The sequence below is a fragment of the Equus quagga genome, chromosome 22 (genome assembly GCF_021613505.1).
Source record: "Equus quagga isolate Etosha38 chromosome 22, UCLA_HA_Equagga_1.0, whole genome shotgun sequence".
NCBI lineage: Eukaryota > Metazoa > Chordata > Mammalia > Perissodactyla > Equidae > Equus > Equus quagga.
Window position 1 is genome coordinate 37150806 of NC_060288.1, and position 13061 is coordinate 37163866.

General features: G+C 45.9%; 1 protein-coding gene across 1 annotated transcript in view; it reads right to left on the reverse strand.

Annotated features, from left to right (window-relative positions):
* Nucleotides 1-6888: 6888 nt before the first annotated feature.
* The window catches only part of DLGAP2 (DLG associated protein 2), a 192625-nt gene continuing 186452 nt past the window's right edge, over nt 6889-13061 (reverse strand). The window contains exons 12-13 of the mRNA XM_046648454.1: nt 9771-9923; nt 6889-7107 (exon numbers count right to left, since the gene is read on the reverse strand). Of these exons, the coding sequence (XP_046504410.1) occupies nt 6889-7107; nt 9771-9923 (372 nt within the window). The remainder of the gene's footprint in view (nt 7108-9770; nt 9924-13061) is intronic.

Below are 13061 nucleotides of genomic sequence, written 5' to 3' on the forward strand. Positions count from 1 at the left end.
AGCAAACATTAGTTTTCTCAAAAAATTTAATTGCAGAACTATTTACAAGAGGTGAACTTCAGCAATACAGAAATTGAATGAAAGGCATTGTCATGGACCAGTTATGGAGGAAATGGTGAGCACATTTTTCTTATAATCAGCTGAGAGTGAAAAAAAAGTCATGGAAAAACAAGAACTCAAATAACGCAATCCTTAAAGGCCCTAAAGTATTGACCAACATTCTGATAAGAAGCTATTAACAAGAAGCAAGAAATTGTGGTGACGAATAGCATACTGTACACTCAGGGTAGGTATCCTGCATGCTACTGAAGAGAATTTATCAAAAGAACCATAAAAGCATGAGAAAGAGAATTACATAAAAAAGCTGAATTCCAGTGAGGTGTGACTTTGTACAGACGTCGAATATTTGGCACTCTGTTCATCCTCATCGTTGATATGATTTCATATGTATATATATTTATATATATATATTTGTATATATATATTTTAAAACTTTAACTAAACAGCTAGTTTCCTGGTTCTAACATTCCTTGAATTTCTATAGGAGGCATTTAATTCAGTCCTCAGGCCACACCTGGGTATTTTGGCATGTAGTATGGGGGGCGGGGGTATGAATTGGTCTCTGCACGGGAAGGACCCGTCCAGGAGGAAAGTGGCTTAGCATTTGGAAATAAGAGTTCAAAAGTAGCCTAGGATTTACTACTTGTGAGGGGAAACATTTTTGAATTCAGCAAACCAGTTATAATGTGGAGGGAGAGCGACACACGTGCTGAGCCCTTTTAGAGTGATAGGACCATAATATTGAAATGGCTGGGGCTGGGTCATGGTGGTGAGTGAGGGGTCAATCAAAGAATGGGCGAGTGGCATCCAGAAGGTTCCAGAAACAGTCTCAGAGCTTCCTTCATGTACATTAGCAGACAAAACCCAATATACACTATGGTCTACTTGGAAGAGACAAATCGGTACCGAAATTTGCACAAGAAACCTGGCATAAATCTTTTCTTTCCTCTTTGCCTCTCCTCCATCGGGTCCATGGAAGCCTGGACTCCCAAGACTGTCAGGTTCGGAATAAGCACCCATGATGAAGAGTCACATAAAATCTAAGAAAGTAAGGAGGTAAACCTCTGTTACCTTAGTTTGCGTATATACAAAATCTTTTAAAAAGTAGTTTTATAGTAGGTAACTAACATTTCCTCTGCAAAGAAGACATCTGTCAAGAGTTGAGATCGAAACTCGAAATAATTTCTTTGAACGCTGGATAAAAACGCCAGGGTTAGGAGAGCAATGCATAAAATTATGGGCATTTCTCAATGCTGTGAGGATGAGAAGATGGTTATTTCTTGGAGTGTCCCCATGGACCACTTCTGCATTCTCTGAAGTGTGAAATAGAGCAATTATAAAGAGCTGGAATCAGAGGGCAGACGTCACAGCTTTAGCAATTTGGTGAGTGTGTCTGATTCCGTTCTTGGCACTCTCCCGTGAGCTCAGTTTTCTGCTTCCAGATAATTTTTTTCTTCATCACTTTAATGTTTAGCTTAGTGTCTCTTATTTTTATCTAAGATGCAGCTGAGCTTAAGTGATGGTGAAAATGTTGCCTAGTTCTGGTTGGTGCCTGGTTTTTGTTCATGGAACCATCTAGAAACACTTGAAATCAAAGCTGGAGGAAATGGAGAAATGTCCCCTTGTAGTTATTTCTCCATTTCCAAACCTTCAAGAAGCTCTTTTTTGGTCTCCTGGCCACCCCAAACAGTATTGCAAAGAAAGAACCCCTGTGTCTGGTAGTCCTGGTTACCTCTGAGACAGTTATATCTGACTTGATGTCCTCGAGCATCCCACACAGCTGGGAGGATGACAACTGGGAAGAGGACCGTGGCACTCCATGTTTGACAATAACTGACACTTTGACGACCTGTTTCCAAGGAGGTCAAAGGACTGTACAGCCAACAGGTCATTAATCTTCATGGTCTGTCTGTGAGAGAGACAAGGGCCTGGAGGAAACGGAGACGTGACGTTAAGCTAAGGTTAACTTGGTTGCCTGACTAGCCGGCTAGAGATTTCTGGGCTTCCCATTCATTTCCAAAACATTCTGCAGCCACTCTGTGCTGAGGGGCATTTAGCTAAATGTGTCAAAGGGCACCTTCCCTCCGGCATTCTGATCACTGCCCACATTTACTGCAACTATCAACACAGCAAAAGTGACGAGCTGGGCCTCTTGCTGTGAAGGCACAGGGACCTGACTTGACCCTCGTGTCGTGTTTTATGACCAACGGCGCAGGGGAGCGGAGTGAGGCCGTTCCCATTGCTCCAGCCCCGTGGTCAGACACGCTCACCAGTCAGCAGCTGACTCTATTCTGGATCTCTTACCCTCATGGTTTTCCATTTTATTTTCAAGTATGGGAACCCTGTATTCGACCAAACTTTCAAACAAGTGTAAACAGAGCCACAGATAAAAACAAAAGCAAACCCTCAGGGAGTCCCAAGGGGTATGGTTTGAAACCCACTGTCTTCAGCTACCTGATTAGTATGTCGAATTTGCAGTCAAAAGAAAAAAGCTGGAGATTCAAGGGTGGAGCAGAAAGGAGTTGGCTGGAATGAGCGCACATGAGGTATGTAGAACTTAGCCACGTATGTAGGCCCGTTTCTGGGAGACTTGACTCTGTGCTCCCGGCCGGGAAGGCTCCGCTTTTCAGAGCGTGGGCCAGGTGCAGCGTCTGCGTGCGCACCCTCAAACTCATCCTGCTGGGGCAATACTTTCACATTCACGGTGGGACGTGCGGCCCTTGGGTGTTTCCTGCTGCCTCCCCAACCGAGACTCGCGGAGGTGTCCACCCGTGAACAACGGCGCTGGCCACTCTGCGCAGCCTGGGGACGCGCGTGTTCCTAAGCTGATTCAGACATGGCACAGGGGACCGCATGTCCATTTGAAGGTTCTGGGAACCCGTCAGCACTCTGAACAAGGCAGATTGCTCTTCCTAGAGCTCAAATACCGTCTGTATCTCCCTGAAAAGGCTCCAGGGCCTCCAGATCTCTAGGCCACATGGGGTCCCATCTGATTTGATGGGGTCACTGCCAGTGGAAAAAGACTTCCTGGTGAAGACCATTATCCCTCTCTCCCACTCCCTACTTGCCACCAAAAGGCGAGCACATATTCCATAGTCACCGCAGGCCCTTTGACCAGGTGTCTGCCATAGGACTGTTATTTCCTGGAAGGTTCCACCTGGGAGTGGGATGGGGTCGGGAGGCTCTAAGGGCCGGCTCACAACAGAGGAGATGAGTCGATACACAACGCAGGGTCTTTCAGTTAAAGTGACGGGAAGAGTGGCAGCTCAATATGATCCTGAGAAAGGCAAAAATCAAGACAGGGCACATGTGGACAGAGACCCCAAAGACACGGTCACACCGAACGCGTTCGTGTGCCCTGGAGCTGTGTTGTCTTCCAACCGTAATCTGGCCACTTCCATAGGAGCCAGAAGGGAGAGTCCTTCTACTTTTTGGGTCACGGATTTTGTGGCTATTTTTTTTTTAAAGAGGGAGTCTTAAATGTAATTTGCTTTTTTCCTAATAATACACTTTCTATTTAATGTTGGAAGTCTTTAGTATTGATCTTGAGGTGAAAACATCAACAACACTTCCTTTCAAACAAATATGTAATGTTTTGGTGTCATACAACAGTTTGATTCTTTATATATCATTCTAGATGGTTCTATAAACTTGCTGAGAAAAAAATGGTAACATCTGTCACTGATAACACGTACTTTTACATCAAACACAATGATAACAGATGAAGATGTGTGAGATGAATTACCCTGAAAGCACTCTTGTTCACAAAGGACATTCGCCTTTTCTGGGTTTTGTTAAACACTAGGATCCTGTTTATTATACTTGTGTTTTGACTTCGGAAGTTAACTAAAGCCTTCAACATGGCAAGATCAACTTGTGGGTGGGGAGGAAAACGATTTCCAAAGTAACACATGAGTTTTGACAGTTATCGCTGGATCTTTTGGGCATACAGGTAGGCGATCACAGAGAACGTCGCACTCTTTCATGGCAACCTTCCTAGAACGTGGTGCATTATCATTGTCAACCATATTCTCAAATCTGTGTGTCATCTTTTACTAAAATTACATCACAATGTGGTTAAATGATCACACCATAGCTCTGTGTTATGTGTCGGCTGGAAGTGACTGAAATAAGTCAGTGTGACTGACTAACACAAGTGTCATAAACAGTTTTATTTTTCTTTACATGTACAATATGTAAACATGGCTTGTCTTCTGCACGTCGGGATGGAAGGTCACCTGTGTGAGAACTGGATATATTGCACTTCATCATGTTACGTGTGAGCAGGTGATGCTCCAGCAGACCCAGCAACAGGCACCTGCTCCGCTGTGGCAGAACCTTCTTTGGAACACAGAGGACCAAACAGGAGTTCAAACACGATCCCACTTGCAATCGATGAAGCCGTCACATTTAGCTGTGGGTTAATCGGCTCGCGTAGGGATGGTTTAGGCCAAGACTTTTGGGGATTTTAAGATAAAAATAAGTATACAAAACATAAAAAAATTAATCCAAATCCAGTGAATACTTTCGTTCGAGTCAGGATCAGAGAATCTAGGATCTAAAATTGATAATTATTGTCCAAATTCATCATTTGTTGTTATATATTTTGTACAAGTTGAAGGAAATGGGATAAAACACATCAGCTGCCAGTAAACACGCACGTGTGAAAGGTTGGCACGCATGTGTGCGTGTCATGTCTCTTCTTCCTAGGGAGTAAACATCGAATTTGCTTTCCTGTGGTTGTTTCCAAGAGCAGTTCATCCTAAATAATACACCGATTTTAAAGTCTAAAATGCCAATACTTGCAAATACATTTGCTTTTAACATAGTATAGTGAGTATAGGAAGAAGCATCATTATTGTACACTACTCAGGATTTAGGCATTTATTTAGGTAGAAAAAACGCTTTGAACACTCTGGGGAAATAGGTTTCATTTATAGAAGAATATTTCAGGGAATTTTTTTTTTTGCATTTTTTCAAGGATATACATTCGTACTGATTTTTGCTTCCAAATATATTTTAAGGCTGTTTGGTAAAATATATACCAGATATGAGGCTCAACTTACAGGGTTTTGTTCTTACAGGGAATTCTTAACTACTTGGCTTTAAAAAACTAAAACTTTGAAGATAAACATGCTTTAATATCAACTGTGCTCCAGTGAGCCCCATGCTTCGTGGAATGGAGAATATGAGGAAAAGGAAAAACCGTCCTCTTAAAGAATGCCCCAACCGTGTCAGTACCGCACTGAATGCTCTTGGTAATGTGATCGGGCCACAGAGAAGCTGGGTACATTTTAAAGTGCGAGTCAGGGGAGGACAAAGTGCTACAGGGCAGCAGCCGGCCTTCACGGCCGAGTACACCGTACTCCGGAAGCTGCGGAAGGAAGGCCTGGTGTTCTGGTGGAAACATCTGTCTTCCATCGCAATCCTGCTTTGACCTTGAGTTCCCGTGAGAACTCTGAGTTTGGGATCAAATGGATAAATGTCATAGGCTTTTCCTTTGAAGATGTGTCTGCATAGTGACACACGCGTCATGTTGGAGCAATGCTCACTGACTGCATCTAAGTTTAGTTAGACAAATGGAAAGCCTTCTCATTGGATTTCTTCCTATTTTTCTCTGGTGCCAATCGGAATCATGAGAACTCATCACCTAAAGTCCACAGCTGGAAATCACAATATGTGACCTTTTTTTTTTTTCATCATGTCTAAAACAGGCAAGAAATACATTCTTGACTTCAGCAATACTGCATAGGACAAAAGAATTCTTGAAAAATACAAATGTAAACTACATTTCTTCTTTACCATTTAAACTGAGATATACTTACCACTCACATTCATATTTCTTAAACTTTTTACAACATCACAACTGTCATTTTAAACAAGCAAACTTTTTGTTTTTTTGTGTTTTTTTTTTAAGGATACCCTGGAAAGTCAACTGATAGAGCAGTCCGAGAATATATACACACATGTCGCATGAATGGTGAAACTTAAAGACAAAACCGTGTGCGATGTTTTAAGTTACAAAGGAAGAAAAAACACAATGACTCTTTCATCAGAGCAAGCATATTTTTTTTTTCTCTTTCTACTCCTGCTACAGAAGAGTTAGCTTGTCCGAAATCTTCCGTCTCTTCTCGTCTGTCACTCCCTGGTGTGAACGAATATTCAGCTTATTTTTGATTGTGCTGATGCTGGGTTGTTTGAAAGGGTTTGGACTTGTAAGCCCCTGGGCTTCAGGAGAACCACATGGTGGGGAAGTTGGTTGCTGCAGAGATGTCGTCTCACGCCATGAACTTGGCACAAGAAACCTAGCGATGGGTCACTGGATTCAGGGAATAGTAGCCTGAGGTTAGAGGGGGCGGGGTCTTCTCTCCTGCACTTCAAGCTGTAGCACCTTCCACTTGGGTATCTAATGCCTCTAGTGAGCGGTGAGATGCACCCATTTATAGTTATTTGTTATTCTTGCCTCTAATTATCTCACAACTTATAAAAATATAAATAACAAAATGTAAGCTGGGTTCCATCTCAAGAGGTGTTTCTCGTTATCCTCTGAGAACAGAGTGGCTAAGTTAGCTGTCCCCACGCCTATCCATCACCGCCGACGGCAAGTCAGACCATCCAGCGAGAAAAAAGGAGTCGTTCTGGCCGTGAGCTCGGCAAACCTCGCAAATCAAAAGCATTCCAGTGTGTTTATGGCACAAAGAACACGACAGCGAGGGCATATTCGGTGGAGAAACAAGACAGAAATGACCAGGTGGGGGAATAAACTGTACAAGTGTTTTGTCAAAAAGAAAAGAAGAGAAAGCAGGTGAGAGTGGGCGCCTTCGGTTCCTAGAGCCGGGTCTGGGCCTCCGGGATGTAGATCTCGATGCTGTCGGCCCGCTCGGTGGCAGAATTCTGTCGGAAGGAGGCTGCCCTCTTGGCAGCCATGAGCCGTCTTCGGGCCTCTTGACGCTGTCTGTCGGGCAGGTCCAGAGACTTTTCTCTCGTAATGGGAAATTTCCCTTTGGGGGGCTTCTTTGGTATTGGAGGGGGCACCTTTCTTTCTTCCTGAAAAGCATGACAAGTCAAAATTGGGGGCGAGTCAGAGGAGAGCAGCACCAGTCCATGGACTCGGTCACACCTGAGTGACCACCTGCACGTGACATTACCCTACCCACACCTGTATCACACCTACCCAGATGTGCCCTGGGTCCTGACCCCCATAATCACAGCTTGCCTTCTGCATGGTATATACTTTGTATAACTTCCCTCAAATTCTTCAAGGTTGAGGGAGGAGTCTGGCAAAGCATTTACAAACAAGAATATATGTTCTGTAATTAACGTTTAACATCTCCCTCCTCTCAGGTTTATTTTGACATTGCTGCTATGTCGTCTCTGAGCATTGGCAAATACCCACAATTTCAAGTTCTTGAGTATCCCTGGTATTTTGATGCCACTTGACATCCCTGTCATGTGCCACAGTCTGTTCAACAGACTCCAGAACTCCAAGGACGTTCACGAAAACCGTCCTACGTGGGTGTCCTAGGGAACCACTGGCCAAATTTCCTATTGTGGGCCTAAAACCCCTGACATTAACAAGATTTATATATGTAAGGTTTTTTGTTTGCTTGGTAAAAAGATGGACATAATTATCTCTGACCCTTAGCTCATATTCTCAAATAAGTCACACCAAAATATGTGTATGCTATTTTCAGAAAGATAAATTCCACAGTTCGGCAGCAAATGCAATATATAACGCTTGCAAGCAATCCGGGGAAATGTCTGTGTGCCAAACTGTGTTGTGTTATCTCATGTTGATCCTAATTAACAAAGTAGGACCTCCCATTGACTCTCCATCCTAGTGGAGCCAGGGCAGGAACTCTGCTGAGACAATGTCCTTCCCAGCAAAGGGTACACCATGGAAGGAGCCAGAAACCTTCTTTCCCTCAGCAGGTATCTAGTTGTTGGGGTGGCGGGGACAAAGCCAGCACCGTGTCTTTTTCCCTTCAGCCTCCGCAAAATTCCAAAGGGGGCCAGAAGTGCCTGGACGCTGGGGGAGAGGAAGCAGCAGCTGTGCCAGTTCAGGGGGAACAGACGAGGCAGAATCCCACTGTTGCGTCATATTGTTTTTGGCTGGAAGATTGTTTTGGTGCCTGAAACTTTGTTCCCGTGACTTATTTTAAAATGACTTGCACCAGAAGCAATGAGTCTCCCCTGACTTTTTGGCATGCATCCCGAAAACGGGGTAATTAATTCATTAAACCTTCCGGCTATTCCAAAAGTTAATTCCTGTGTTAGCACACGCCTGTGTTTGCCTGTCTCTTCCCTCTTCTCTTGGTGGCCTCTGAAATATGGGGCTGTAAGAAATGCAGTTCTTGGCAGAGTCTCCTTTTTGAAGGGGCTCACAGCCTCAAGGGGGCCCTGCCGTTGGAGAGAGCTAAGCAGGTGCATTGCAAGTCCATGGGGTAGTGTCAAGAACCTCGCCAGAAGGACACGGCACGGGGCCCTAGTGGTGCTAAAGAGCTGCTCAATTATCTGGACCAGGGGTGCTAGATCCTCAGTAAGAAATGTTTTATTTTGAGGACCATTCTTTACACATAGCTTAGGTAGAAGCGGATTACGTTAGCTGTCAATTACTGAAGAACAAAAATAGGAAGGATTAATACCTATCTGTAGACTGGGCTCGCAAGTTCTATGTTTAGTATTTTATTAGAATAACCGTTCCCTTTAGAACATTACTTATGTTCTCCTTCACTTTAAAACCAAACCGTAGATTACCTGGACCCGCTTAGGTACCATTTAGGGCTCACGTACAACCTATGTATTCGCACACCCCCTGCCCCTGTGATCTGTGGTAAGAGGGAATTTGTCAGTCATCTGTGATGGCATCTACGGCATCTAGCCTGGAACTCCACTAAGACAGTCACCAGCACTTTTAGGGAAGAGTAGATGACGAGGTGGTGACTCTCATTCTAATTATGCAGATACACATCCTCAGCTATCTACTAAAGACCACTGTCCAAAAGTAGGTTGGATTAATTTTCTTTATCATTTTATTTTCATTGATAACACCTGTCTAGAAAAATCAGATTATAATGACTTAGAACTTCTCTAAAATGTGTTAGGAAATCGATGTATTTATTGCTAATTCAGACCTATCTATTAGCCCTGTGAACAGGGAAGAAGTGAAATCATAGGGTTCAAATTTAATGGAAATTTTATGCCTATTTTCAGGAAGTTTACATCATCAAACTCTTCAGTAAAGTTCCAAACATCTTCTTGTCTTCAACTGCAGCTGTGCAACTGGGAAGTTGACCTGAGTAGAACATGGTCATTGTACCCAGGCCTGAAACTTCCCTGTTGGAAATCATCTTCCTACAACCCAAACAAAGGTTTGATGAAAATAATTCAGAGGACAGGTGCCTAAAAGGCACAAGACTATAGGTTTACACGGGATGTTTGGCTGGTGTCTTCTCTGAATTGTCTGTGTCCAAGAGATACAGCAAGAAAGACACTTGTTTCCTACACACAGCCGATGAGTTAATTCCACCCCAGTTTATGCACACACACAGATATACGGATATGAAAATGGGACCCTGTATTGCTAACCAAAGACCAGCAACCGCATTATAATGTAGTATTTGGAACAGACCATTTCTGCCACCGGATTAGCTCCCGGGACGCCCACCGACAGCGGCAGGGGGGAAAGCACACGGCGTGGCCATAATTACCTTCTTTTCTGGAGACTCGATGATCTTCCAGTCGTTGAGCTTCAGCTGGTGCAGCTCGTCGAACTTCATGCTGACGTCCTCGATGGACAGCTGCAGCATGTCCCAGTAGCCTGCAAGGTCCTGGGACGTCGGCCTCGGCATGGCACTGGGGTCCTGAGGACACATACGGGGTTCAGAGCCGTGAGAATCTCCAGCTGGGAGAGGGCTCGGGGTGGCTGCTCTTTCCCACGTGTGCCTTTCAGGGCATCCATTAGGGGGAAGCCTGACTAATCCCAATTCTGATGCAAATCTTTGAGAGGGCCCATGAGGATTCAATAACAGAAATAGAAAGTATTTGCCAACAGTTCAAAAATATGAAAAGGCTACATCCTGGATGATTCCAACTCTATGCCTTTCTGGAAAAGGCAAGACTATGGAGGCAGTAAAAAATCAAGAGTTGCCGGGGGTTAAGGAGGAGGCGGAGATGCACAGGTGGAGCACGGGGTATTTTTAGAGCAGTGAAAATACTCTACATGATTCTATAATGGTGGATACATGTGATGATACATTTGTTCAAACCACAGAATGCACAACACCCAGAGTGAACCCTAATGTAAACTATGGACCTTGGGTGACGGTGATGTGTCAATGTGGGCTCATCAGTTGTGACAAACGCACCATCTGCTGGGGACGTTGATAATGGGGGAGGCTGTGCATGTGGGGGCAAAGGGGTATATGGGAAATCTCTGTACCTTCTGCTCAATTTTGCTGTGAACCTAAAACTGCTCTAAGGAAGTCTATTATATAGACATATATGTAGTGCGTTCACTCATTGTTTCATTTTGGAGATGCTGCCTCAGAACCTGGGAATGGTGGTAAATATTAAAGTTTTTAAACACTTGACGGTTCATAAAAGGCACAGGGCCCTGTGTTTTTGATCTCCTGTTGATTATTCAGAGGCTGGTGCCTGGGACGGGGATGACGTGGTCTGCCGTGGTGCTGGCGTCGGTGGGTTGGTGCTGAGAATGCGCTTGCACCAATCCTGCTTCCTTCTGACGGTTCTCTGACAGGTCTGAGCTCTAATTTTGCCCGTCAGCATGCACCACGTACTCAATCTGCCTCCACGATGAGGCAGGACGGACACGTCATCTCATGAAGGAGCGGAACGATCTAAAGGACAGGTTCTCTGTGCCCAGAAGGTACAGGTGACGCCACAGAGCCACAGACAGGCAGCCGTGGGCTGAATGTGCCCAAAGATGTGTCTTGTTTCTCTGCACACACAGTGCCTGCTGCGTGTACAGTTTCAACGAGCTGTCTGCATTTAAAGTTGGTTGAACTTCACAAGATCAGAGCACGGGTCATCTGGCTCATTCCCACACCGCACATCGCTGGCCGGTGACCGCAGCCTGGTGGGCACCTCTCTGGCGCCAGAGCCCCACGTCCTCTGTCCGATGCAGGCTGGCTTCACTCGGTCACCGCACCTGCCACCTCTGGCTTAAGGGTACGGATTTTTCTGCATGTGGTTCCCTCGATTCAGTGGGAGGCTATCTCAGATTAAACAGTCAGAGAAATTTCTGGTCGGTAAGCATTTATCCAAATTTGCTTAAAATATACAATTTTCAGTTTACTCATAAATTGTTCACATTAAGCACAACAGGAACTTCTGTTTGGTTTGCCTTAAACTTCCTTTAACCCACGTCTTAATCTGTTCTGGCTGCTAGGCTATCACAGACTGGGGGCTTATGAACCACAGAAACTTGCTCCTCAGGGTTCTGGAGGCTGGAGTCCAGGATCAAAGTGCCCGCTGACTCAGGGGCTGGTGAGAGCTTCCTGCTTCATAGACGGCTGTGTTTTTGCTGTGTCCTCACATCAGGGAAGGAGAGGGAGCTCTCTGGGGTCTCTCTTATAAAGGCACTAATCCCATCGTGGGGGCTCCACCTTCATGACCTACTCACCTCCCTAGGGCCGCCCTCCTAACACCATCACATGGGGGTTAAGTCTCAACATGTGAATTTTGGGGGGGACACAAACATTCAGTCTATAGCAGTCTGGTTAGACATCCATAGCAAAATGATCACTTTTGACCCCAATGTCATTCTGGGCACACAATCAGATGGCCGCTGGTGCTAAGAGAGAGGGTCAGAGGGTAAGACTAGCTGCCCGAAGCGACTTGCACAAATTGCCCTCGTTTCCTGATCCTCAGAAGTGAGAATTGCGATTCTGGGCGGCTTTCCGCAGTTTGAGGCCCGTTCTTCCGTTGAGCCACAAGAGGGCCACATGGGCCGTGAGGATCCCTAGGAGCAGAGCACTCCCGGGTGCAGCAAGGGTTTCATGGATGCGGCCGCCCCGAATGGCAGCTCTGACCCGGAGAAGAGAGGCTCTGGGTTTTTCACTTACTTGGATGAATCTGAACAACCAAACACCTGCGGTGGGGCCGCATTCTGCGTGAAGACAGATCAAGGAGCCTGAGGGCCCACGGTCAAGGGCGGGGCTGGGTTGGTGGGAGGAGGGCTTTTCACACCACAGGACTCCTCTTTACGTCCCAATTCGAGTTTCTCAGGGCGGTTCGTGTTTCCTTCTTCTGGGAGACTTCACAAATACGACGAGCTTTCTTTCTGTAGCTTTAGGCATGACGGCGCCCAACACGTGGGAAGGAAGCAGAGTGCCGCTTCTGTCAAGGCCCAAAGGCCGGACTGCGGGGCTCTGGTCGTGTCTTCAGAGAGAAAATCTAGAAAAGCATTCTGGGCAGCCGTGGTCCAGGCTCTCGTCGACGTCTGTCTTCTCTGTCACTCCACGAGGCAGAGGGAGCAGCCTTGGGCGCCCTGGGGGCAGAGGCTGTGGTGTAACGGGGCACAGCCAGGATCTGGTCCCAGGTCCTCTATTCTTTTTTGGGGGAGGTCGTTGCATCTGTATCCACTGGATATTCAGATACCCTGATATGTTCACAAAATTTTTTTTAATGGCAGCCGTGTATCATGCTGTTCCTTCTCCCCCAGCAAAGCGAGACAGTGCTGCATATCCCAGTCAATCGCAGTCACATAGAGTTCTCTTAGCTCCCGGCTGGGACACCTAGGGTCCCTGTGATATGGACTCTGATGCTCCCATGCTCTGGAGCATTTCTCCATGTGGTGGTGGTGTGACGGAGAAGCGCTGAGAAGCCCCAGTGCATGCCCCGTGGATCCTGCTCAAAGGCAGAGCTAGACCCACAGCTGTGAGTGCCATTCTGCACTTCCGCCAAGCTTGCTGCGGATGCCACCCTGCTGGTGCAGGAAGCACACACATCAACCTGCAAGCGTCAAGGGCAGACGCTTT